The sequence below is a fragment of the Struthio camelus genome, chromosome 2 (genome assembly GCF_040807025.1).
Source record: "Struthio camelus isolate bStrCam1 chromosome 2, bStrCam1.hap1, whole genome shotgun sequence".
Classification (NCBI taxonomy): Eukaryota; Metazoa; Chordata; class Aves; order Struthioniformes; family Struthionidae; genus Struthio; species Struthio camelus.
Window position 1 is genome coordinate 173,166,393 of NC_090943.1, and position 25,795 is coordinate 173,192,187.

Consider the following 25,795-nt stretch of genomic DNA (forward strand, 5'->3'; position numbering starts at 1 on the left):
GTCTGCCCGCCGCGGGCATCCCGCTCCGCGGTTTGGGCCCCTTCTTGCAGCCCGGGGGGCTGGTTGCTGCCCTCGCTGCGCCCGGCGGGGCCCGGCGCCGGCGGCCGGTGGCCGTGCGTGCCGGGCCGGGGTGGGACGCGGGCGCTACCCGGCGGCCCAGCCCGCGGGAACCGAGCGGCACTTCTTCCCACGCCCGTCCCCGCGCGCCGTGGGTCGGCCCCGCCGGCCGGGCCTTGCCTGGGCGACGGGCGCTCCCCGGTGCCTCTCCGGCTGGCGCGTGCCGGCCGCGCTCGGCCCCGGAGCGCCGTCCCTCCGCCCGCCCGCGGCGCTCGGGCTCCCCGGGCCAGCGCGCATTGCACTTCCTCCCTCCGTACGTGCGTGTGCCGGCGGTGGCCGCTCCCTGCGTGTTTGCTTTCCTGTGCATCTCCGACCCGGCCCGCCGAGACGCCCTGCGCCGAGCAGGCGCAAGCGCCGGCCCTGCGGACGAGCGGGCCCCTGGGCCGTGCCCGCCCGGCGGCGGGGTGTCTGCAGCGGGGTGCCCCGTGCCCCACGGCGCCCGCCTGGCTGCGCGCGGGCAGGGTGGAGCCGCGCGCGCCGCCCTGGCACCTGGGGAGCCGCCGGGCGCCGCGTGGGCAGATCCCGGCACGCTCCGGCGGGACGAGACCCGGCGCGCGCCGCCCGGACCCGCGGGGCTGGCCGCGGCGGGGGGCGGCAAGGGGCGTCTCGGGGGCGCGGGGGCGCGGCGGCTGGGACCCCGCGCACGCCCCCTCCGTGCCGAGCTCGGGGCCCAGGCGTCCTGGGCTCCGCCGTAATGCTCTGTGCTCTGGGGCTGGGAGAGGCCTGGAGGTAACGATGTGGGTGCTCGTTAGCAGGGGCGCGGGCGTGGGGCTGGGCCGGGGCCGCGCCGGCGCGCGTCAGCCGTCCCCGTCCCCATAATTACAGGGCAGTGGGGCAGGGAGCACCGGCAGCGGGGCAGGGAGTGCCCGCTGAGTCAGCCGCCCCGGAGTCCCCGGCGAGCGCTGGGACGGCTGGGCCTCGTCCCCCAGCGTCACCGCCCACCGGGGCACGCGGGGCGATTCGGGGGCCGTGGGGCAGGCGGGGTGAGGCTGCTCCGGGGCTGTTGCTCCGGGGAACCGGTCCCTGCAGCAGCCCCTGGCCGCCGCCGGCCCGCGGGGCATCGCTCGGGGCCAGCCTGGAGCAGGCTCCTGGGCGCCTGCGCCCACCCCGTGCACATATTGCTGGGGCTGCGCTGGTGCAGACGCCCCGCGGGCCCGTTCCCACCCTGTACATGCGTCGCTGGGGTTATACGCACCCCGCTCGGGGCTGCGCTGGTGCAGACGCCCCGGGGGCTCATTCCCACCCTGTACATGCGTCGCTGGGGTTATACGCGCCCCGCTCGGGGCTGCGCTGGTGCAGATGCCCCGGGGGCTCGTTCCCACCCTGTACATGCGTCGCTGGGGTTATACGCGCCCTGCTTGGGGCTGCGCTGGTGCAGACGCCCCGGGGGCTCGTTCCCACCCTGTACATGCATCGCTGGGGTTATACGCGCCCCGCTCGGGGCTGCGCTGGTGCAGACGCCCCGGGGGCTCATTCCCACCCTGTACATGCGTCGCTGGGGTTATACGCGCCCCGCTCGGGGCTGCGCTGGTGCAGATGCCCCGGGGGCTCGTTCCCACCCTGTACATGCGTCGCTGGGGTTATACGCGCCCTGCTTGGGGCTGCGCTGGTGCAGACGCCCCGGGGGCTCGTTCCCACCCTGTACATGCATCGCTGGGGTTATACGCGCCCCGCTCGGGGCTGCGCTGGTGCAGACGCCCCGGGGGCTCGTTCCCACCCTGTACATGCGTCACTGGGGTTATACGCACCCCGCTCGGGGCTGCGCTGGTGCAGACGCCCCGGGGGCTCGTCCCCACCCTGTACATGCGTCGCTGGGGTTATACGCGCCCTGCTCGGGGCTGCGCTGGTGCAGACGCCCCGGGGGCTCGTCCCCACCCTGTACATGCGTCGCTGGGGTTATACGCGCCCTGCTTGGGGCTGCGCTGGTGCAGACGCCCTGGGGGCTCGTCCCCACCCTGTACATGCGTCGCTGGGGTTATACGCACCCCGCTCGGGGCTGCGCTGGTGCAGACGCCCCGCGGGCTCGTTCCCACGCCACGTACATACATCTTGGTCTGTACACGCACCGCTTGGGGCTGTTGGTGCAGACTCCCCGTGGGCCTGTCTGCACCCGTGCACGCATTGCTCGGGCTGTACGTGCCCTGCTCGGGGCTGCGCTGGTGCAGACGCCCTGCGGGCCCATCTGCGCCCTGTCCGTGGTACATGCGTTGCTCCAGGCAGGGCTGGGGCAGCCTCCCCATGCGTCCGTCCCCACCCCGTACAGCATTGCTCAGGGCTGCAGTGGTGCAATGGTGCAAGGCACGGCAAGGTCTGACTCACGTTAACTGTTTCCTTCCCGTTGCTATGTCTGGTGACTCACCGTGGTTCCCCATGGTGGTTGGCTCATCGTTTCCTGCCTGTGATGAGTTCTGTGAGACTTTGCCTCCGGCGGGGCAACCCTGCCTTTCCTGCTGCCAGTCCTCCAGCTGGGGTGGGATTTCTCCTGGTGCTTCCTCTGCCCCTCTCAACCCTGCCCTCTCTTCTCTTGCAGATGAGCGAGACCGCGTCCAGAAGAAAACCTTCACGAAATGGGTCAACAAGCACCTCATCAAGGTAGGGGCGCGCCTCTGCGCTGCTGACCTCCCCAGCTGCCAGCTGGGCCGTCCCCGGCGGAAAGTCCCCGGGAGGCTGCAGGTGGCTGCGCCCAGCGCGGGGAGGGAGCAGCCCGGCCCGCTGGGGTCCCCGTGGGCAGGAGCTGCCTGCGCTGCCCTGCCTGTCCCGTGGCGGCAGCCGCCCAGCCCGGCGCGGGCTCGCCGCCGGCTGCCCCCTCCCACGCCGGCCGGGAAGCGCCGCCGCGCTCAAAGGCGGATTGTGCCGCGGCCCCGGCCGGGCAGGAAGGGACCTTTGGGGCGGCTTCGCCGCGGTGCAGCTCGGAGGCTCTGCCGGGATCCCTGCGCCGCCGGCGTGCCCCGCCGTGCCGAGGGCTGGCGCTGGGGGAGAGGGCTGCGGGGGCTGCGGGGCGCGGGCAGACCTGCTCCGCGGCCGGTGCTGCCCCTTCCCCTTCCGAAGGGTGCCGGCTGCCTCGGCGGCGCTCCTGCCCGGCCCGGCCCGCTGCCGGCCCTTCCCGCCCTGCCCTCTCCCGGCGGGTCTCCGCTCCGTTCCCGGGGCCCGGCAGGCTTGTCGGTACGTGCCCTCCCCGCCGCGCCGCGCCGCGGGCAGAGCCCACGTCAGCGCCCGGCACGCGCGGAGACGTCTGCCGGCCCCCGCGCGCCGCCCCATCCCTGCGGACGTGCTGCCGCGCGCTCGGGGCCCGGCCCTGCGGTGCCGCGGGCGATGCCGAGCGCCGTGCCGTGCTGCAGGCAGTGCTGAGCACCGTGCCGTGCCGTGCCATGCCATGCCGCAGGCAGAGCTGAGCACCGTGCCGTGCCGTGCTGCAGGCAGTGCTGAGCACCGTGCCGTGCCGTGCCATGCCATGCCGCAGGCAGAGCTGAGCACCGTGCCATGCCGTGCTGCAGGCAGTGCTGAGCACCGTGCCGTGCCGTGCTGCAGGCAGTGCTGAGCACCGTGCCATGCCGTGCCATGCCATGCCGCAGGCAGAGCTGAGCACCGTGCCGTGCTGTGCCGTGCCGTGCCATGCTGCAGGCAGTGCTGAGCACCGTGCCGTGCCGTGCCATGCCGCAGGCAGAGCTGAGCACCGTGCCGTGCTGTGCCGTGCCGTGCCATGCTGCAGGCAGTGCTGAGCACCGTGCTGTGCCATGCCGTGCCGTGCCGCAGGCAGTGCTGAGCACCGTGCCGTGCCGTGCCGTGCTGCAGGTAGTGCTCAGTGCCGTGCCGTGCCGTGCCGCAGGCAGTGCTGAGCACCGTGCTGTGCCGTGCCGTGCCGTGCCGCAGGCAGTGCTGAGCACCGTGCCGTGCCGTGCCGTGCTGCAGGTAGTGCTCAGTGCCGTGCCGTGCCATGCTGCAGGCAGTGCTGAGCACCGTGCTGTGCCATGCTGTGCCGTGCTGCAGGCAGTGCTGAGCACCGTGCTGTGCCATGCTGTGCCGTGCTGCAGGCAGTGCTGAGCACCGTGCTGTGCCATGCTGTGCCGTGCTGCAGGCAGTGCTGAGCACCGTGCCGTGCCATGCCATGCCGTGCTGCAGGCAGTGCTGTGCACTGTGCTGTGCTGTACTGTGCTGTGCTGCAGGCAGTGCTGAGCACCGTGCCGTGCTGTGCCATGCCATGCCGCAGGCAGTGCTGAGCACCGTGCTGTGCCATGCCGTGCTGCAGGCAGTGCTGAGCACCGTGCCATGCCGTGCCATGCCGTGCTGCAGGCAGTGCTGAGCACCGTGCCATGCCGTGCCATGCCATGCCGCAGGCAGTGCTGAGCACCGTGCTGTGCCATGCCGTGCTGCAGGCAGTGCTGAGCACCGTGCTGTGCCATGCTGTGCCGTGCTGCAGGCAGTGCTGAGCACCGTGCCGTGCCATGCCATGCCGTGCTGCAGGCAGTGCTGAGCACTGTGCTGTGCTGTACTGTGCTGTGCTGCAGGCAGTGCTGAGCACCGTGCCGTGCTGTGCCATGCCATGCCGCAGGCAGTGCTGAGCACCGTGCTGTGCCATGCCGTGCTGCAGGCAGTGCTGAGCACCGTGCCATGCCGTGCCATGCCGTGCTGCAGGCAGTGCTGAGCACTGTGCCACGCCGTGCCGTGCCGCAGGCAATGCTGAGCACCACACCGTGCCGTGCCATGCCATGCCGTGCCGTGCCGTGCCACAGGCAATGCTGAGCACCGTGCCGTGCCACGGGCTGGGCGAGCACGCTGGCCCCACCGGCTCCCCCACCTCTGCTGGGCACCAAACCTGTCTCCTCTCTGCTGCCTCTCCTAACCTCTCTCTCTTCTCTCTGGCTCTCCTCCTCGCGGCAGCACTGGCGAGCAGAGGTAGGTGGCCCCCTCCACGCTCCCTCTTCTCTCTCCTCGACGCTCTCTCCCCGCGCAGGGGCCGAGGTCCCTACAGCAGCCCGGTGCTGGGCTGCGTGCGTGGCGGGCAGCGGGTCCGCGCTTGTGCCGGGTCCGTCCAGGCGCGAGGGCAGCAAGGGCACGGGGAGCGGCCCGCGGCGCTGCGGCGGCTCGTGGGACGGGCTGGGGGTTCCCGGGCACCCCGTCTGGGTCGCCGGCTCCCGGTGAGCTGCCCCGGGCACCAGCCCCTGCGCTTAGAGGATGTGCCGCGCCGGAAGGGGGCTACCGGGGTCCCCTCCCACGGCCCCCCTGCTCCGGGGCACGGCAGCAAGCGGGGCGGGTTTGCAGCGCGCTGCGGCCGGTGCTCCGCGTGGACAAGCTGCCACCAGGTGCCACCAGCCCAGCGACGGTGCCTCCCTGTCCCTGCAGGCTCAGCGTCACATCAACGACCTCTACGAAGACCTGCGGGATGGCCACAACCTCATCTCACTGCTGGAGGTGCTCTCGGGGGACACGCTGGTAGGTGCCGTGTGGGCTGGGGACACCCGGCCGTGCTCCGCGGGGCGTAGGTGCGGATGCGGGTGCGGATGCGGGCACGGATTCAGGCGGAGATGCGGGTGCGGATGCAGGAACGGATGTGGATGTGGATGCAGGCACGGATGCAGGCACAGATGCAGGCGCAGATGCAGGCAGAGATTTGGGCACATATGCGGGTGCGGATGTGGGCGCAGATGCAGGTGTGGATGCAGGCACCGATGCGGGTGCGGATACAGGCGCAGATGTGGACTCGGCTGCGGGTGTGGATGCAGGCACGGATGTGGGCGCAGATGTAGGTGTGGATGCGGGCGCAGATGCAGGTGTGGATGCAGGCAAGGATGCGGGTGCGGATGCAGGCACGGATGTGGACATGGATGTGGGCACTGATGCAGGCACTGATGTGGGTGCAGATGCAGGTGCAGATACAGGTTCGGATGCAGGTGTGGATGCAGGCACAGATGCAGGTGCAGATGTGGACGCAGATGCAGGGGTGGATGCAGGTGTGGATGCAGGCACGGATGTAGGCACAGATTTGTGCACAGATGCAGGTGCAGATGCAGGCGCGGATGCGGGTGCAGATGTGGGCGCGGATGCGGGTGTGAATGTGGGCACAGATGCAGGGGTGGGTGCAGGTGTGGATGCAGGCACGGATGTAGGCACAGATTTGTGCACAGATGCAGGTGCAGATGCGGGCGCAGATGCGGGTGTGGGTGCAGGCACGGATGCGGGTGCAGATGCAGGGGTGGATGCAGTCACGGATGTGGGCGCAGATGCGGGCACAGATGCAGGGGTGGATGCAGGTGTGGATGCAGACACGGATACAGGTGCGGATGCAAGTTCGGATGCTGGTGCAGCGGGGTGCTGCTCCCGGGGCCGTGCTCTGCCGTGGCTCTGCCTCCTCCCGCAGCGCTGTGCCTGCGGGCCGGACCCTCTGCTTCCCGCTCCTGCTTGGCCTCTGCCCCGCTTTGGTGCCGGCCCCGGAGAGCTGCCCGGCACTGGCGCGGCCGGTGCCCGGACCGCACCGGCGCGGCCGCCCCGCTCCTCCTCCGGGCTCGCTCCGGCCTCTCCGCCCCCGTCCCGAGGCTCCCCGCTGCTGCTCTGGGCCTCTAACACATTAACGTTTCTTTGCTTTGGTGAACTTTCTGCTTCTTTGTACTCGTCTCCTGTTTGCCGATCTGACCCTGACCTTCTCCCCTCTGGCCTTTGCCTCCTTTCTTTGCACTGCTCTTGCTGGGTAGCCGAGGGAGCGCGACGTGATCAGGAACTTGCGGTTGGTGAGTGGTTCTGCCGTTTGCTCTCCGCATGGCCGAGCGTGGCATGTGCCTGCTGCAGTGCCCCTCTGCGGGGGCAGCGGCGTCGCGGGAGCCACCGGCCGCGGCGGAGGCGCCCTCGGGGCCGGCGGCTCCGCGCGAGGAGGCGAGAGCCGGGGCCCCGCGCGGCCGCCGGAGCCGCGACACCACCTGCTTGGCGCTGCGCACCGCGGCGGGGGGCTCCGGGCTCAGCGGGGCCGTGCCCTGCCGGCAGCAGCGAGACGGCAGCAGGGCTCGGCAGGGAGCCGTGCCGCGGGGCCGCGAGCCGTGCCGCGGGCGCTGGGCCGCCCTCGCTTCCCGCTGCGGCGTCTGCTCGGCTCCCGCCCGCGAGCCGCGGTTCCCTCACCCCTGCAGCTCCCGGGGTCCGGGGCTCCATCGCCTCCGAGCGGCGGCACGGCCCGGCTCCGGCGGTCGGCGGCCCCTCTGTGCGGGCGCGTCGTGCCCGGGGAGAGCGTGGCAGCGGGCGCGCGCGCGCTGCGGGCTGGGCTGCGCCGGGCCGGCTCGGGGCAGGAGGAGCGACGCCTCGGCTCGGCGGGGCCGCGCTGCGCCGGGGCCGCGCTGCGCCGGGGCCGGGGGCCGGCCGAGGAAGCGCGGGGGCAGCCTCGCTGCCATTGTTCGGCCCGGCAGCGCTTCCTCCCCGCGGCTCCGGTGGGACGAGCGGAGGATTTCCGGGCCGGTCTGTGCTGCCCGGTGCTTCCTGCACAGGCGCTGCCTGGACTGGCGGTGGGCAAGGTGCTTTCGGCCGCCTGGCCCGGCGCAGAGCTGCTCTGCCAGCCGCGGGGCGATGCCCCGGTGCCGTGGGGAGCGTGCCGCCCCGGTCCGCGGTGCACCAGCAGCTTCCCCCGGCGAGGCCGGCCGAGCTCACCGGAGCCGGCGCTCAGCTTGCCCACTCGGTCGCCCGGCGGGTGCAAACGCTGCCAGTGCACAAGGGCTGTGGCTGCAGCACAGGTCCCGCTTTCTGGGCAGGAGGTCTGGTGCTCTGCTGCCTCGGGGCAACGCAGTGCGGGGCAGGGGTCCGGGGAGCCCTGCGGGCAGGTGCTGAGCGTGGCATGCAGGGATGCAGTGCGGGGAGGCAGTGTGGGGATGCAGTGTGGGGATGCAGTGCGGGGATGCGGTCAGGGATGTGGTGCAGGGAGGTGGGGTGGGGATGCAGTGCATGGATGCAGTGCGAGGATACCACAGAGGGATGCAGTGCGGGGATGCCGTACAGGGATGCGATGTGGGGATGCAGTGTAGGGATGCAGTGTGGGGGTGCCATGCAGGGATGCAGTGCGGGGATGCCGTACAGGGATGCGATGTGGGGATGCAGTGCAGAGATGCAGTGTGGGGGTGCAGTGCAGGGATGCCCTGCAGGGATGCAGTGCGGGGATGTGGCGTGGGGATGCCGTGCAGGGATGTGATGTGGAGATGCCGTGCAGGGATGCCGTGCAGGGATGCAGTGCAGGGATGCCCTGCAGGGGTGCTGTGCACGCTGGGTCCAGCACCCCTCCCTGTAGCGGCTCCGACAGCGAAGCGTCTCCTGCTGCCTGGGTGGCCTGGTCCTCCCAGGAAACCGGGGAAAGGTTTGGGCTGGGCCGGCCCGTGAGAGGCATCGTCCTCGGATGTGCAGCAAGGTCTGGCACGGCGTGGGGACAAAGCGCGGAGGGCGTGTGCCGTTGGCATGTGTCGCGCCGGCGCTCACGCGGCGGACGGGGACGCCTGTGGCCGGCATGCGTGCGGGGGCCGGGGGCCGCGGGGCCGGGCCGGCGGCTCAGGCGCCTGCTCCCTCTCTCGGCAGCCCCGGGAGAAGGGGAGGATGCGCTTCCACAAGCTGCAGAACGTGCAGATCGCCCTCAACTACCTGAAGCATCGCCAGGTGAGCGGGGTCCGGCGGCGGGGGCGTCCCCGGGGTGGGCGCCCGCCTCTCCCCGGGCTGGCGGGGGTCCGGTGGCCGCCGCTCCCCCTGCAACCGCTGTGCCTTGGCGCCGGCAGGTGAAGCTGGTCAACATCCGCAACGATGACATTGCCGACGGCAACCCCAAGCTCACGCTGGGCCTCATCTGGACCATCATCCTGCACTTCCAGGTGAGCCCGGCACGGCCAGCGGGGCCGGGGGTGGCGGGGGGGCCAATGGCCGCGCTGCCCCTGTCGTGCGTGGGTCACCCCCCCCCCCCCCACAGGCTGCCTGCGTGCGTGCGTGTGTGCATATGTTTGAGTGCACGCCTGCGTGTGTTTGCATGCACACGTGCACGTGTTTGTGTACACGTATGTGTGTGTGTTTGCATGCACATGTGCATGTGTTTGTGTGCACGCCTGTGTGTGTTTGCATGCACGCCTGTGTGTGTTTGGGTGCTCACATGCATGTGTTTACATGCCCGTATGCAATGTGTTTGGGTGCACACGTACATGCACATGTACGTGCGTTTGTGTGCACATGTGTATGTGTTAACGTGCACACGTACATGTGTTTGTGTGCACGCATACGTGTGTTTGGGTGCACTTGTGCATGTGTTTGGGTGCACGCCTGTGTGTGTTTCCTTGCACGCCTGCGTGTGTTTGGGTGCTGGGGCGTGGATGTTTGCGTGCACGCGTGTGTGTGTGTGGGTGCTGGGGTGCAGGCCCACGTGCTGCAGCGGGCGCAGGCTGCGGTCTGCCCCGGCTCCGCCGCCCTCGGCCCCCCCCGCGCGGGGCGGGCGCCCGCGGTGAGCGGCACAGATTGCTGCTCGGCAGAGCCTCCTCCGCAGGCGGCAGGAAGCGGCGGCCACGGGGCGCCCGCTCCCGTGCAGGGGCCCTGGGCTGGGGGGCGGGCGGGGGGGCACCGCCCTGGGGGGGCAGGCGGGGGCAGACTGGACGGGCAGTGGGGCAGGCGGGGGGGACGGGGCAGGCAGAGGGGCAGGCGGGGGCAGACAGGGCGGGCAGTGGGGCAGGCGAGGGAGCAGGCAGGGGAGACGGGGCGAGCAGTGGGGCAGGCGGGGGGGACGGGGTGGGCAGGGGGGCAGGCAGAGGGGCAGGTGAGAGGGGACAGGGAGGCAGTGGGGCAGGTAGGGGGGACGGGTAGGGGGTGACGGGGCAGGCAGTGGGGCAGGCAGTGGGGCAGGCAGAGGGGCAGGCGGGGGGGACGGGGCAGGCAGGGGGGTAGGCAGAGGGGCAGGCGGGGGCAGACAGGGTGGGCGGTGGGGCAGGCGGGAGGGCAGGCGGGGGGGACGGGGCAGGCAGGGGGGTAGGCAGAGGGGACGGGGCAGGCAGGGGGGCAGGCAGTGGGGCAGGCAGGGGGGCAGGCGGGGGCAGACAGGGCGGGCAGTGGGGCAGGCAGTGGGGCAGGCAGGGGGGGACGGGGCGGGCAGTGGGGCAGGCGGGGGCAGACTGCACGGGCAGTGGGGCAGCCCCACGGCAGCCGGGCGCCGGGGCTGCCCTGACGGGCGGCCGCCGGGCAGATCTCGGACATCCAGGTGAGCGGGCAGTCGGAGGACATGACGGCCAAGGAGAAGCTGCTGCTCTGGTCGCAGCGCATGGTGGAGGGCTACCAGGGGCTGCGCTGCGACAACTTCACCTCCAGCTGGCGGGACGGCCGCCTCTTCAACGCCATCATCCACCGGCACAAGTAGGTCTCCCCCGGGCACGGCGTCCCCATCCCGGAGCCGGCAGGGCTTGGTCCGCGGCGCCCCGAGCGGTGCCGGGGCCGAGCCGGCGCCGGGGCCACGTGGGCGCGCTGGCCGGGGACCAGGCGCCGCCGAGCCCAGGTGCGCTGCCGCTGCTGCGCGGGGGCGAGACGCCGGCACGAGCGCCGGACGAGCCCCGGCCCGTCCGCCCAACCTGGCAGCGCCGCGCCGCCCCGGCGGCTGCCGGCTTCCCGCGCTCTGCCCTGCCCGGTGCCGCCGCGGCGTGCCCGGGCGCGGGGCGGGCTGGCCCCCGCCGGCCGCGCCGCTTTGCACCCGTGCAAGTACGTGCAGGCGCGCCGCACCCGTGCAGGCAGCGAGCGGGGGGGGGGGGGCCGCGCCGCACTCTGCGCCGAGCCGCCGCCGCGGCCGGAGCTGCTCCGCGTGCACCGAGCTGCTCGGGGCTCAGCGCATGGAGCGGCACGGCAGGCAGCGGGCCCGGCGCGAGCAGGGCCGCCGGGGCGCCGGGGGCTCGCCGGGGGCAGAGCGCCGGGTGGTGATGGTGTGCGAGGAGGTTCCCGAGGCGCCCGAGCTGCCCGACGGGTCCCGGGCGCCCAGCGTCAGCGGCTTCCTCTACTCCGTCCACTCCACCCTGCGCCTCAAGGAGCTGTAGGCACCGGGGCTGGGGCAGGCCGTGGGGCAGGGGCTCGGGGGGCAGCGGGACGGGGCGGTTGTGCCCCCCAGCCGGGCTGTGCTCGGGGCTGCCGCCCCCTTGGCAGCGGCGGTCGGGGCAGGGGGAGCTCAGGGATGGGGCTGGGGGAGCTGGACGGCCCCGTGGGGCGGGCAGAGCAGGGGAGGGGTGCAGGCGCGGGGGCATCACGGGTCTGTGCGTGGGGCGTGGGGGGATCCCCTCCTCTGGGTCTGTGCATGGGGCACGGGGGGATCCCCTCCTCTGGGTCTGTGCATGGGGTGTGGGGGGATCCCCTGCTCCGGGTCTGTATGGGTGGCGCGGGGGGATCCCCTGCTCCGGGTCTGTGCATGGGGCACGGGGGGATCCCCTCCTCTGGGTCTATGCATGGGGCGCGGGGGGATCCCCTGCTCCGGGTCTGTGCGTGGGGCACGGGGGGATCTCCTGCTCCGGGTCTGTGCGTGGGACACGGGGGGATCCCCTCCTCTGGGTCTGTGCGTGGGGTGTGGGGGGATCTCCTCCTCTGGGTCTGTATGGGTGGCGCGGGGGGATCCCCTGCTCCGGGTCTGTGCATGGGGCACGGGGGGATCTCCTGCTCCGGGTCTGTGCGTGGGACACGGGGGGATCCCCTCCTCTGGGTCTATGCATGGGGCGCGGGGGGATCCCCTGCTCCGGGTCTGTGCATGGGGCACGGGGGGATCCCCTCCTCTGGGTCTATGCATGGGGCGCGGGGGGATCCCCTGCTCCGGGTCTGTGCGTGGGGCACGGGGGGATCTCCTGCTCCGGGTCTGTGCGTGGGGCACGGGGGGATCCCCTCCTCCAGGTCTGTGCATGGGGCACGGGGGGATCCCCTGCTCTGGGTCTGTATGGGTGGCGCGGGGGGATCCCCTGCTCCGGGTCTGTGCATGGGGCACGGGGGGATCTCCTGCTCCGGGTCTGTGCGTGGGACACGGGGGGATCCCCTCCTCTGGGTCTATGCATGGGGCGCGGGGGGATCCCCTGCTCCGGGTCTGTGCGTGGGGCACGGGGGGATCCCCTCCTCTGGGTCTGTGCATGGGGCACGGGGGGATCCCCTGCTCTGGGTCTGTATGGGGGGCGCGGGGCGATCTCCTGCTCCGGGTCTGTGCGTGGGGCACGGGGGGATCCCCTCCTCCAGGTCTGTGCATGGGGCACGGGGGGATCCCCTGCTCTGGGTCTGTATGGGTGGCGCGGGGGGATCCCCTGCTCCGGGTCTGTGCATGGGGCACGGGGGGATCCCCTCCTCTGGGTCTGTATGGGTGGCGCGGGGGGATCCCCTGCTCCGGGTCTGTGCATGGGGCACGGGGGGATCCCCTCCTCTGGGTCTATGCATGGGGCGCGGGGGGATCCCCTGCTCCGGGTCTGTGCGTGGGGCACGGGGGGATCCCCTCCTCCAGGTCTGTGCATGGGGCACGGGGGGATCCCCTCCTCTGGGTCTGTGCATGGGGCACGGGGGGATCCCCTGCTCTGGGTCTGTATGGGGGGCGCGGGGGGATCTCCTGCTCCGGGTCTGTGCGTGGGGCATGGGGGCACCCACTGCTCTGGATCTGTGCATGGGGTGTGGGGGGATCCCCTGCTCTGGGTCTGTGCATGGGGCGCAGGGGGATCCCCTGCTCCGGGTCTGTGCATGGGGCACGGGGGCACCCCCGCTTCAGGTCCATGTGTGGGGCACGGGGGCACCCCCTGCTCCGGGTCTGTGCATGGGGAGCAGGGACACCCCCTGCTCCGGGTCTGTGCGTGGGGCACGGGGACACCCCTGCCCTGGGTCTGTGCATGGGGCGCAGGGACACCCCCTGCTCCAGGTCTGTGCGTGGGGCACGGGGACACCCCCTGCTCCGCGTCCGTGCGTGGGGCACAGGGGGATCCCCTGCTCTGGGTCTGTGCATGTGGCACGGGGGGATCCCCTGCTCTGGGTGTGGGGCGCGTGGGGCAGCACCAGCCCCCTTCCCCACGGGTGTGCGCGAGGGCGTTTTTTGCTCCCGGGGTCTGTGCCTGGGCGCCGTCCGCTCCAAGCGCCGGTGGGTCGGGAAGGGGCGCCGCTGCCTCCCGGTTCCCGCGCTCTGGCGAGAGGGCGGCTCGCTCCTGGGCGCGTGGCCGGCTCCCGGTGCCCGGGGCGCTCGGGGTGCACGGGGCGCGCGGGGCGGCCGGCGGGGCGCCGGGGCAGGGTGGAGGCGCCGTCCCCGAGGCGTCTCCAGCAGTCGGAGGGACGTCTGCCGGGCGCCGCTCACCCTGCCCCTGCGCCGCAGGCCCATGCTCATCGACATGAACAAGGTGTACCGCCAGAGCAACCTGGAGAACCTGGACCAGGCCTTCACCGTGGCCGAGCGGGACCTGGGGGTGACGCGCCTCCTGGACCCCGAAGGTACCGGCACGAGGTCCCTGCTCGCGCGGCCCGGGGGCGGCATCCTCGCCGGCGCTGCTCCCGCCCGCAGCAGCCTCCTGGGCCGCGGAGACCCGGGGGCGCCGCCGTCCCGTCCGGCGCCCTGACCGCCCTCCCTCTCCCTAGACGTGGACGTGCCCCAGCCGGACGAGAAGTCCATCATCACCTACGTCTCGTCGCTGTACGACGCCATGCCCCGCGTGCCCGACGTGCAGGACGGCGTCAAGGCCAACGTGAGTCCGGGGGCTGCCGGGGCCGGGGCGGCGCGGGGCCGGGGCTGGGGCCGGGGCACCTCTCACGGCTCCTCTGCCCCAGGAGCTGCAGCTGCGCTGGCAGGAGTACTACGAGCTGGTGACGATGCTGCTGCAGTGGATTCGCCACCACACCGTCATCTTCGAGGAGCGCAAGTTCCCGGCCAGCTACGAGGAGATCGAGGTGAGGGGGCTGGCGCGGTCCCGGCGTCCTGCCGGGCGCCCCGGGGCCCCGTGCCCTGCCGAGCAGGGAGGGACCCTCTGAGTCACTTCTTCCAGGCGAGCTGAGCTCCTCGTGAGTCACTGCTTGCAAACACGAGTCTCTCCCAGCCCGGCCCCTTCCTTCCTGCAGGCTCCTCGCGCTGCGGCCGGCGGCGAGGGGGGTGCCCGAGCTGCCCCGTCCCTGTCCCTGTCCTCGTCCCCGTCCCCATCCCCATCCCCATCCCATCCCCATCCCATCCCCATCCCCATCCCATCCCATCCCCATCCCATCCCCATCCCCATCCCCACCCCCATCCCCATCCCATCCCATCCCATCCCATCCCCATCCCCATCCCCATCCCCATCCCCATCCCCATCCCCATCTCATCCCCATCCCCATCCCCATCCCCATCCCCATCCCATCCCCATCCCATCCCCGTCTCCATCCCCGTCCCCATCCCATCCCCATCCCCATCCCATCCCCATCCCATCCCCATCCCATCCCCATCCCCATCCCATCCCCATCCCATCCCCGTCCCCATCCCCGTCCCCATCCCATCCCCACCCCGTCCCCATCCCATCCCCATCCCCATCCCATCCCCATCCCATCCCCATCCCTGTCTCCGTCCCCGAGTGGTGCATCCGAGCGCTGCTCTGCACGCAGCAGCGCCCCATGCGCACCGGGTGACCTGCCCGGGCGGCGCGTGGCGGGGGGCGGCCGGGTGGGCACAGGAGGGTCCGGCACAGAGCCCGTGCCCGCGGCGGCGGGTTGCGGTGCCGGGGGCCGGGGGAGCCCGCGCTGCCCCGCCTGGAGCCGCCCTGCTCTGGCAGATCCTCTGGCGCCAGTTCCTCAAGTTCAAGGAGACGGAGCTGCCGGCCAAAGAAGCCGACAAGAACCGCTCCAAGGCCATCTTCCAGTCGCTGGAGGTGAGCAGCGGCGCGGCTGGGGCGAGGCGGCCGCCGCGGGGCTTCCCCTCCCCGCGCGCCCTCCGCCCGGCCGGCGGCTCTGACGGCCCCTCGCCGGACGCAGGGCGCCGTGCAGTCCGGGCAGCTGAAGGTGCCCCCCAGCTACCACCCGTTGGACGTGGAGAAGGAATGGGGCAAGCTGCACGTGGCCATCCTGGAGCGGGAGAAGCTGCTGCGGGCCGAGTTCGAGAGGCGAGTGCCCGGCGGGCGGCGGGTCCGCGCGCGGCGCCGGAGGCTGGGGGAGCCGGTCTGGCCCCCGCTGGCACCGCTCCGCCTTTCCGCGCGGCCGGGCTGGGCTGGGCTGGGGTGTCCCGCGGCCCCCCCGCCCCGCTCTGCACGGGCACCGCGCGCTGCATGAGTCACTGCCGCCTCCGGGAAGCGAGCGATCCCGCCGCGAGCGAACTCGACGCGAGCGAACCCGCCTGCCCCGAGCGCGGCACGGCAGCCGGGCGCCGGGGCTGCACCGCGCCGCCGGCTCCTCGCCCCGCGCCGCCGGGTGGGCTCGCGCCGGAGCGGAGACGGCGGCCTCGCCAGCGGTGCAGGCAGGGTGGGGGGGCCGGGGCTGCCGCACGGCCGCGAGAGGGCAGAGGGGCCGGGCGAGCGGGCTGGCGAGCAGGGCAGGGTGGGGACTGGACCCATGCCCGGGGCGGACGGGATGTGTGCCGCGTGGGGATGGGAGGCTTGCCAGTGCAGGAGCGGGATGGGATCCATGCCGTGCAGGGACAGGCTCCGTGCTGCAGCAGGATGGGATCTGTCCAAGCCCGTGGAGGGGCGGGATCTCTGCCGTGCAAGGACGGAGTCTGTGCTTGCGCGGGAATGGGATGTGGGTCATGCCAGGACAGGATCTGTGCATGGATGGGATCCAAGCCTGTGCACGGATGGGATCCGTGCAATGTGGGGCTGGGGTCTGTGCCATGCGTGGATGGGATCTGAGCTTGTGCATGGATGGGATCTGTGCAATATGGGGCTGGGGTCTGTGCTGTGCGTGGATGGGATCTGAGCTTGTGCATGGATGGGGTCTGTGCAATGTGGGGCTGGGGTCTGTGCCATGCGTGGATGGGATCTGAGCTTGTGCATGGATGGGGTCTGTGCAATGTGGGGCTGGGGTCTGTGCCATGCATGGATGGGATCCGAGCCTGTGCAGGGCTGGGGTCCGTGCAATGTGGGGCTGGAGTCTGTGCTGTGCGTGGATGGGATCTGAGCCTGTGCATGGATGGGGTCCATGCAATGTGGGGCTGGGGTCTGTGCCATGCATGGAGGGGATCCGAGCCTGTGCAGGGCTGGGGTCCGTGCAATGTGGGGGCAGGATCCGTGCCGTGCATGGACAGGATCCGTGCTGTGCAGGGCAGGATCTGTGCCATGCAGAGATGGAGTCTGTGCCTGTGTGGCTTCCCCAACCCTGCCCTCTCCCCGCACAGGTTGGAGCGGCTGCAGCGCATCGTCAGCAAGCTGCAGATGGAGTCGGGGCTCTGCGAGGAGCAGCTCAACCAGGCGGACACCCTGCTGCAGTCGGTGAGATGCGGTTCCTGCTGCCGGAGGGTTTCCTGGGGCGCCGGGTGGGGGGTCCCCGTGGCAGGCGAAGTGGCGGCGCCCTGAGCATGCCATGCCCGGCAGGACATCCGGCTGCTGAACGCCGGGAAGCCGCCGCAGAAGGCGGCCGAGATCGAGCGGGACCTGGACAAGGCGGATGCCATGATCCGGCTGCTCTTCAACGACGTGCAGACCCTCAAGGACGGGCGGCACCCGCAAGGGGAGCAGATGTACCGCAGGTACGGCCCGGCCCCGTGCCGCCCCGTGCCGCCCGGCTGAGCCCTGCTGTGCTCCCCCCGCGCCGCCGCAGGAGCCAGCGGCAGGATGGGGCTGTGCCGCCTCCCCGTCCCGCGGCGCGGCTGCCGTCCTGGTGCCCACGTGCCCTCTGCCCGCAGGGTGTACCGCCTGCACGAGCGCCTGGTGGCCATCCGCACCGAGTACAACCTGCGCCTCAAGTCGGGGGCGCCGCAGATGGCCCAGGCGACGGTGCCCCTGGGCCAGAGGCCCCGGCAGGACCTGGACGACGTCACGCTGCGGTACCTGCAGGACCTGCTGGCCTGGGTGGAGGAGAACCAGCGCCGGCTCAGCGCGGCCGAGTGGGGCGTGGACCTGCCCACCGTGGAGTCCCACCTGGGCAGCCACCGCGGCCTCCACCAGTCCATCGAGGAGTTTCGCGCCAAGATCGAGCGGGCGCGCGCCGACGAGGTGAGCACGCACCGGGGTCCCTGCCCGTCCTGGGGCGGCTCGGCGCTGCCGTGCCGCCCTCCGGGGCCACGCGCGGGTCCTGGACGCACCACGCAGAGCACGCGTGGCATGTTGCCTGCCAGCTGGTGGTGCTCACTGGGACACAGGAGATGGAACTAGACAGGCTCCAGTGATGGTGCTGGCCTGCTCCCAGCCCTAGAGGAGAGGGGCTGGAGGCCCCAGAGATGGCAGCGAGCTGCGAAGCTCCCTGCGCTCATGGTGTGCTCTCCCGCAGACACAGCTCTCGCCGGGACCCCGCAATGCCTACCGCGAGTGCCTGGGCAAGCTGGACCTGCAGTACGCCAAGCTGCTGGTGAGATGCCGCGCGAGGGGATGGGAAGGCCTGCGGGGCTGCAGGACCTGGGGGCAGAGGTTCTGGGATGGAGGTGCAGGACATGGGGGAGACGTTCTGGGATGGAGGTGCGGGACATGGGGGGAGAGGTTCTAGGATGGAGGTGCGGGATGTGAGGGCAGATGTTCTGAGGTGGAGGTGCAGGACGTCGAGGGAGATGTTCTGGGATGGATGTGCAGGACATTGGAGGAGAAGTTCTGAGATGGATGTGCAGGACGTTGAGGGAGACGTTCTGGGATGGAGGTGCGGGATGTGGTGGCAGGTGTTTTGGGGAGCAGGGTGTGGGACGCAGCCCATTCCTGCGCCCCGTCCCCAGAACTCCTCCAAGGCTCGCCTGCGGCACCTGGAGAGCCTGCACGGCTTCGTGAGTGCTGCCACCAAGGAGCTGATGTGGCTCAACGAGAAGGAGGAGGAGGAGGTGAACTTCGACTGGAGCGACCACAACCCCAACATGATGGCCAAGAAGGAGAACTACTCGGTACGGAGAGACCCTGGTGCAGGACTGTGCTTGCACGGCCCCATCCCTGCACACACCTGTCCTTGCATGGACCCGTCCCTCCCCGTCCCTGCACACTGATTTTTGGAGGTGCCTCTTGCACCCCATAGCTGAGGATGCCCTTGGGACCCTCAGCCTCAGTGTCTTGTCTTGTCCTCTCTGCCTTGGGCCAGCCCGCTGCTGTGTTGTGCTCTTTGCCGAACTGGTTGATGGCTCCAGCCCTGCTTTTTATCTCTGATCTGTAGGACTTTGGTCTTCTTCCTTTCTTGCTATCTGATCATTTGAATGAAACCACATTGCGCCCTGCAGCGCTAAGCACGCTGAGCACGTGCCAGTCCTTTAACCCTTCTTCTGCTGTTCCTCCTGCTGCGCTTGCACATGCATTAACATGCACGCATCCTCCAGACTGGGCTTGATGTGTTACAGATCTCTGCACCCCCATCCCACCCACAGGCTTTGCGCACCCTAGCCCCTGTCTCTCAGCCCTCCTAGCCCCTCTTCCCCTGTCTCCATGCACCCCATCTCTGCACCCCACTCCTGTCGTGGCCACTGGCCCTAACACTGACTCTGAGCATCCCCTTCCTCTGAGCAGCCTCTGGCAACTGCAGACCGCCTGGGAGGCAGGAGGGTGCCTCAACCCCCAGCACCCACAGTGCACTCACACGCACACGCACACGCACACATACACACAGGTTGTGCTGGCCCCACTCACAGCCTGGCCAGGGTACAGGCGCTCACCTCTGCTCCTCGGCTCCATGCCAGGGTCTGATGCGGGAGCTGGAGCTGAGGGAGCGGAAAATCAAAGAGATCCAGAGCACTGGGGACCGGCTGCTGCGGGAGGAGCACCCGGGCAGGCAGACAGTGGAGGTGAGCGGGGCGCGCAGGGCAGCTGTGCTGCTGGCCCGGGGGCAATGGGCAGTGCGGGGCCTTGGGGAGGGGTGCACTGCATGGGGGGCTGTGGGCAGTGCAGAGCCCGCTGGTGTGGGGTGCAGTGCAGGGGGGCTGTGGGCAGTGCAGAGCTCACTGGTGCAGGGTGCAGTGCAGGGGGGCTGTGGGCAGTGCAGAGCTCGCTGGTGTGGGGTGCAGTGCAGGGGGGCTGTGGGCAGTGCAGAGCTCGCTGGTGCGGGGTGCAGTGCAGGGGGGCTGTGGGCAGTGCAGAGCTCGCTGGTGTGGGGTGCAGTGCAGGGGGGCTGTGGGCAGTGCAGAGCTCGCTGGTGCGGGGTGCAGTGCAGGGGGGCTGTGGGCAGTGCAGAGCCCACTGGTGCGGGGTGCAGTGCAGGGGGGCTGTGGGCAGTGCAGAGCCCACTGGTGTGGGGTGCAGTGCAGGGGGGGCTGTGGGCAGTGCAGAGCCCACTGGTGCAGGGTGCAGTGCATGGGGCTGCGGGTCCCAGAGCCAGGGCAGGATGGGGTGACGTCTCCTGTTCCCAGGCCTTCCAAGCGGCTCTGCAGACCCAGTGGAGCTGGATGCTCCAGCTGTGCTGCTGCATCGAGGCCCACCTGAAGGAGAACACCGCCTACTTCCAGGTAAGGGCTGCGGGCAGCAGGCGTGCAGGGCTGCACACTGTCCCTGCGCACAGCCCCGTCCCCGGGGCCAGGGCGCATGCCGTGCTCACCTCCTCTCCCTGGGCTGCTCTAGTTCTTCGCCGACGTGAAGGAGGCTGAGGACTTCCTCAGGAAGATGCAGGAGAACATGAAAAAGAAATACTCCTGTGACCGCAGCATCACGGTCACACGCCTGGAGGACCTGCTGCAGGACTCCCTTGTGAGCATCCCTTGAACCTTGTACAGGGTCCCAGGGGTGACCCCAACATGTGCACCCCACTGCCGGGCCCCAGGGGTGACCCCACATGTGCACCCTGCTGCCTTGTACAGGGTCCCAGGGGTGACCCCTGACATGTGCACCCCACTGCCGGGCCCCAGGGGTGACCCCACATGTGCACCCTGCTGCCTTGTTCAGGGTCCCAGGGGTGACCCCTGACATGTGCACCCCACTGCTGGGCCCCAGGGGTGACCCCACATGTGCACCCCACTGCAGGGCTCCAGGGGCAACCCCAACATTTGTACCCCACTGCAGGGCTCCAGGGGTGACCCCCACATGTGCACCCTGCTGCACAGCCCCAGGGGTGACTCCCATGTGTGCACCCCACTGCAAAACCTCAGGGGCGAGCCCCCCATCATGTGCTCCCCGTGGGCCCCTGGCCCGCAGCTGGGCTCCCCCTATGCCTCCCCTCCTGACCCAGGGCCAGGGACCCCCCGGCAGGGTCCCGCTCGTGGACACCCCTCACTGGGTGCATGCTTCTGCAGGACGAGAAGGAGCAGCTCGCCGAGTACCAGGGGCACCTGGCCGGGCTGGCCAAGCGAGCCCGAGCCATCGTGCAGCTGAAACCGCGCAGCCCCACCACCCCGCTCAAGGGCCGGCTGCCCATCCAGGCCGTCTGCGACTACAAGCAAATGGAGGTGCGAGCGCAGCGTGGGGACGGGCCGGGGGCTGCTGGGGGACGCCAGGGCCACGGCGTGGGGGGACGAGTCCCCGTGGGGTCCTGCGGGCTCATGATGCCCTCGTGCCCCCCCAGATCACAGTGCACAAGAACGATGAGTGTGCCCTGCTCAGCAACGCCCAGCCCTACAAGTGGAAGGTGCTCAGCGCCGCCGGCAGCGAGTCCATAGTGCCCTCCGTGTGCTTCCTCGTGCCCCCGCCCAACCGGGAGGCGCTGGATGCCGTGCACAGGTGAGCGTGAGGGTGATTGGGACCGTGCTCCTCCCTGGGCTCTGCTGCCCCGTCCTCACCTCCCTGCTGCTCTCATGTGCTGCCATGGGGTCCTGCGTGGGGCTGGCCCTGCCATCCTCTCCCCTTGCCCCGTCTCCCTGCTCATGCTGCCTCTCCCCAGGCTGGAGGCCACCCATCAGCACCTCCTCACACTCTGGCACCAGCTGCACGTGGACATGAAGAGCCTCCTGTCCTGGCAGTATCTGATCCGGGACATCCAGCAGATCCAGTCCTGGTCACACGTTACGGTGAGTCCGGCTCTGCCTGGCATGGGGCAGCGCGGTGCCTGGAGCGGGACCTGCGGCAGTGTGCATTCCTGGGGCACGGGAGCAGGACCCACGGCAGTGTGCATTGCTGGGGAGTGGGAGCAGGACCCACAGCAGTGTGCATTCCTGGGGCGCGGGAGCAGGACCCACAGCAGTGTGCATTCCTGGGGCGTGGGAGCAGGACCCACAGCAGTGTGCATTCCTGGGACGTAGGAGCAGGACCTACAGCAGTGTGCATTCCTGGGGCATGGGACTGGGATCAGCAGCAGTGTGCATTCCTGGGACGTAGGAGCAGGATCTGCAGCAGTGTGCATCCCTGGGGCGCGGGAGCAGGATCTGCAGCAGTGTGCATCCCTGGGGCACGGGAGCAGGACCTGCAGCAGTGTGCTTTCCCAGGGCGTGGGACTGGGATCTGCAGCAGTGTGCATTCCTGGGGTGCGGGAGCGGGACCTGCAGTGGCATGCGGCCCCAGGGTGCAAGAGCGGGCGCTTTGCGTGGGGCTGACGGTGCGCTGCCTCCCCAGTTCCGCACCATGCAGGTGGACGAGTACCGGCAGATCCTGCGCACCCTGGAGACGCACTACCAGGATTTCATGCGCGACAGCCAGGACTCCCAGAGCTTCCAGCCCGACGACCGGCTGCACATAGAGCGCGAGTACAACGCCTGCGTCCAGAAGTACGAGCTGCTGCTGCGCAGCCAGGAGAAAGGTGAGCAGCGGCCCTGCGGGTGATCTAGGGGCTGCAGTTGCACAGCCAGGGACCGGCAGTGCCGTGGGCCGGCGGGCGAGAAAGGCCGTGTGCCGAGGCTGCGCTCTGCCCGGGACTGCTGCTGTGGCAGGGCGATGCCCACGGGATAGGTGGCTTAACTGTCTGCTACTCCTCCTGGGTGGGCTATGCTGCTGCCCCGTTCCCTGGCCCCAGAGACGCGGGCAGGGGCAACCAGAGCAGGCTGTTGGCAGGGCACTCGCTAACCCGGGCCCTGGCGTCCCTGCAGGAGAGCAGGACGAGTCCCTGTGCAAGAACTACATCTCCCAGCTGAAGGACATCCGGCTGCAGCTGGAGAGCTGTGAGACCCGCACCATCCACAAGATTCGCCTGCCCCTCGAGAAGGACCCGGTCAAGGAGTGTGCCCAGCGCATCACCGAGCAGCAGGTATCAGCACACACATGAACGTGCACGTGCAGGCGTGCAACGCACATACACGGGGGCTTCTGCACCCAAGCCATGGCTGGTGTCTGCCTACCTGTGATTGCACCTGTGAACAGCAAACCTTCACCGTTACCTGCTCAGCTCCTCCTTGTCCTGGGTACCATTGGGCAGCTGGAGACTGCTCATCCCGCCACAGTGGTGTGGGTTGATTTGGACTCAGCTCTCTGTGATCCCTGCAGCTGGAGCTAGCGAGCTGCTCCCAACAGGCCTGGCTGGCAGGACAGTGTGTGTGGCATGGCGTTGGCATAGGCGATCAGCCCTGGGCTAGGCGAGGGGCAGGGCTCGACCCCAAACTGCAGCTGGCTGGAGCCAGACACAGAGGTTGCATAGGGCAGCACTTGGAGTAATGGACCCTCCTTTCCCTGCAGCAAATCCACCTGGAGCTGGAGGGCATCAAGAAGAACTTGGACAAGGTCAGCGAGAAGACGGAGAAGGTGCTGGCCCAGCCAGAGCAGGCCAGCTCAGCCCCTGTCTTGCGCTCGGAGCTGGAGATCACCTTGCAGAAGATGGACCAGGTGTACAGCCTCTCCAGCATCTACCTGGAAAAGTGAGCGCCCAACCCCTGTGTGGCTCTGTGCTATGTCCCGTTGTTGTCCTGGGTGGGGGGCAAAACACTGCATCAGCTGGGGTGAGCCTGGTGCAACCGGGGGTTCGATTGAAGGTCTGGAGGCTGCTGTATGTGTCCTAGTGTCTTTCCATTCCTGCAGATTCCCTACCTGCTCCCTTCTCACCTCTCGCATGCTGGGCAGCACCTTGTTGCCTGCCCAGGCTCTGGGCACCCTCTGAGTCTTTCTCCTCGCTCCTTAGGCTGAAGACTATCAACCTGGTGATCCGCAGCACACAGGGGGCAGAAGAGCTGGTCAAGAAGTACGAGGACCAGCTGAAGAATGTGCAGACTGTGCCGTCCGACCTCAAGGAACTGGAGGCCAGCAAGGCCGAGCTGAAGGTAACGTCTGGGGCTGGGCAGCACCGTGCAGGGAGCGGGCCGGGCAGGTGGCCAGGGCTGGGTCGGGACCTGGGGCTGACCTGTGCTCTGTGCTGCAGCGGCTGCGTGCGCAGGTGGAGGGGCATCAGCCCCTCTTCAGCACTCTGGAAACCGACCTGAGCAAGGCTAAGGATGTCAACGAGCGGATGGTGAGAGGCCACAGCGAGCGGGACGTGGACCTGGATCGCTACCGGGAGAAAGTTCAGCAGCTGCTGGAGCGCTGGCAGGCCATCCTGACCCAGATCGACCTGCGCCAGCGTGAGCTGGACCAGCTGGGCCGCCAGTTGCGGTACTACCGCGAGAGCTGCGATGGGCTGCTCCAGTGGATCCAGGACGCCAAGCAGCGGCAGGAGAAAATCCAGGCAGTGCCCATCACAGACAGCAAGACCGTGCGGGAGCAGCTCCTGCAGGAGAAGGTAGCGCCCACGCAGGGCGAGGACGGGTTGGCATGGTCGGTGCTGCGGCAGGGTGGGTGGCGAGTGTGGGGCTCTAGCTCACAGCCTGTGTATTTCCCCAGAAACTCTTGGAAGAGTGCGATCGCAATAAGGAGAAGGTGGAGGAGTGCCAGCGCTATGCCAAGCAGTACATAGATGCCATCAAGGTGTGCCCCCTTGCCCTGTGTGCCTACTTGGGCTTGGTCCCCTGGGTAGCAGCCTGGGAAGAGCTGAGGCAGGTGTGGGGCTGGGGAGAGGCAGCCCCATGCCAGGCACGTGCCAAAGGGCGTGGGGGGCTTGCTGGATCTGGCGGTGGGGAGGGGGCAGGAACAGGCCCCAGAGCCCCTGTGTGCCATGGCTTGCTGATGACACCTCTCCCTGGCAGGATTACGAGCTGCAGCTGGTGACCTTCAAGGCACAGGTGGAGCCGGTGGCTTCTCCTGCCAAGAAGCCCAAAGTGCAGTCTGCGTCTGACAGCATCATCCAGGAGGTGAGCTGGGGGGCCCCCTGAGCGCATGGGCCTGAGTTTCTCCAGACAGGACCCGGGCAGAGTCCCTTGAGGCGCCTGAGCCCAAGGAGCTCACCCGCATTGGGAGCAGCGTGCTGCAGCTCTTCCCTGGAGGGGGGGCTTGCGGAGGGGCTGCCGTGCCGGCGTGCCCTTGGGTTGGCCACACCAGTGCCTGGGTGCCAGGAGGTGAGTGGGCTGGTGCTGGCAACCAGCAGGTGGGGAGGCAGCAGCTCTGGGCACGTTCCTCTGCTGACCTATGCCGTTTCCAAAAAGAAAAACTTCTTTACTCTGAGAGTAACAGAGCGCTGGAGCAGGTTGCCCAGAGAGGTTGTTGAGTCTCCATCCTGGGAGATACTCAAAAGCTGTCTCGACAGGGTCCTGGGTGGCCTGTTGTAGGTGACCCTGCTTGAACAGGGTGGGTTGGACTAGATCTCCAGAGGTCCCTTCCAACCTCAACCGTTCTGTGGTTCTGTGATTGTGACGACAGTATGTGGACTTGCGAACACGGTACAGCGAGCTGACCACGCTCACCAGCCAGTACATCAAGTTCATCACGGAGACCCTGCGGCGGCTGGAGGAGGAGGAGGTAGGGGAGTGGCGTGGGGGCACACGGGGGTGGCATGGCTCCGGCTGCATTTTCTCTCCCTCATAACAGCGGGGAACATTGTTCATGATGACTGCCAGCCCCCCATCACTAACGCTGGCCCATGGCCTCTAACCCCACTCTGGTCAGGGCTTCCGGGACCGAAGCTTTTGGCTTTGGATGCAGCAAATTTCTGAGCAGAGAGGGCCGGCTGGGCCCAGCTGGGGTGGTACGCAGAGCTGGCTCCCAGGAGCTGCCGGGGTCGCCCGGGCTCTGGTGTGACTGGTGTTAGGAGGCACTTCCCAGATACACATAGTGCAATCAGCGTCTGCCTTCAGCATGAAGCTGTGCTCGGGCGCCGCGGGACCTGGTCTCCTCGGTTGTTCTGTCTTGGTAACCTTTCTAACTCTTGGTTTCTGCCCTTGGAAGTCAAGCCGCTTTGCCAGTGCTTTGTCTTGGGGGATGTTTGTGTTGGTGGGGATCTAATGGAGGGTAAAAAACCAGGATGACTCTGGCATCCCTGCACCAGGTACTCACTCTGCGCATGCCCCCCTCCTCACAGCACCCCTCCACCTCACCACATGGCCACAAGCAGCCTGCGCGCCCAGCACCTGCTCACTGCACCCTGCTTCCCTGCAACGAGCAGGGCACGCCATCCCCAGGGCACCCTCGGCCTCACCTCGCCTCTCTTCTCTCCTGGCCTTTGCTGCACCTTTTAGGGTGGCATGAGGGGACTCTCAGTCTGGTGGGGATGGGGGTTGAGCTCACCCCGCACGTGCACCCGCCTCGCTCTTGGTGCATGCAACACAAGTGCTCTGCGACACGGGCCGGCAGGAGGCTGCAGCCACTTCCTCTGCTCCTTGGAGAGATGCACGAGCAGTGTCAGCCACTCACTCTGCTGGTTCTGCAGAGAGCTGGGGCAGGGAGGCATTCACAGTGGCCCCAAGACATCCCTGCTCCTGGCTGTA

At 69.5% G+C, this 25,795-nt stretch overlaps 1 protein-coding gene across 26 annotated transcripts in view; it reads left to right on the forward strand.

The window, feature by feature from the left end:
* Nucleotides 1–25,795, forward strand: part of PLEC (plectin) — an 84,281-nt gene that overhangs the window by 45,483 nt on the left and 13,003 nt on the right. For 11 of the 26 annotated variants that reach the window (XM_068933658.1, XM_068933657.1, XM_068933659.1 and 8 more), the window contains 31 exons: nt 2,648–2,709; nt 4,996–5,010; nt 5,458–5,547; nt 6,804–6,839; nt 8,653–8,730; nt 8,847–8,939; nt 10,289–10,455; nt 13,403–13,518; nt 13,663–13,769; nt 13,852–13,971; nt 14,820–14,915; nt 15,019–15,146; nt 16,373–16,466; nt 16,569–16,723; nt 16,880–17,189; nt 17,464–17,541; nt 17,897–18,058; nt 18,839–18,943; nt 19,505–19,600; nt 19,713–19,838; nt 20,381–20,533; nt 20,650–20,804; nt 20,965–21,091; nt 21,633–21,816; nt 22,103–22,260; nt 22,686–22,864; nt 23,125–23,263; nt 23,362–23,718; nt 23,820–23,903; nt 24,122–24,226; nt 24,732–24,830. In XM_068933658.1, the coding sequence (XP_068789759.1) occupies nt 2,648–2,709; nt 4,996–5,010; nt 5,458–5,547; nt 6,804–6,839; nt 8,653–8,730; nt 8,847–8,939; nt 10,289–10,455; nt 13,403–13,518; nt 13,663–13,769; nt 13,852–13,971; nt 14,820–14,915; nt 15,019–15,146; nt 16,373–16,466; nt 16,569–16,723; nt 16,880–17,189; nt 17,464–17,541; nt 17,897–18,058; nt 18,839–18,943; nt 19,505–19,600; nt 19,713–19,838; nt 20,381–20,533; nt 20,650–20,804; nt 20,965–21,091; nt 21,633–21,816; nt 22,103–22,260; nt 22,686–22,864; nt 23,125–23,263; nt 23,362–23,718; nt 23,820–23,903; nt 24,122–24,226; nt 24,732–24,830 (3,974 nt within the window). The remainder of the gene's footprint in view (nt 1–2,647; nt 2,710–4,995; nt 5,011–5,457; nt 5,548–6,803; nt 6,840–8,652; nt 8,731–8,846; nt 8,940–10,288; nt 10,456–13,402; nt 13,519–13,662; nt 13,770–13,851; nt 13,972–14,819; nt 14,916–15,018; nt 15,147–16,372; nt 16,467–16,568; nt 16,724–16,879; nt 17,190–17,463; nt 17,542–17,896; nt 18,059–18,838; nt 18,944–19,504; nt 19,601–19,712; nt 19,839–20,380; nt 20,534–20,649; nt 20,805–20,964; nt 21,092–21,632; nt 21,817–22,102; nt 22,261–22,685; nt 22,865–23,124; nt 23,264–23,361; nt 23,719–23,819; nt 23,904–24,121; nt 24,227–24,731; nt 24,831–25,795) is intronic. The other 15 variants (XM_068933662.1, XM_068933668.1, XM_068933674.1 and 12 more) reach the window with 3 other exon arrangements.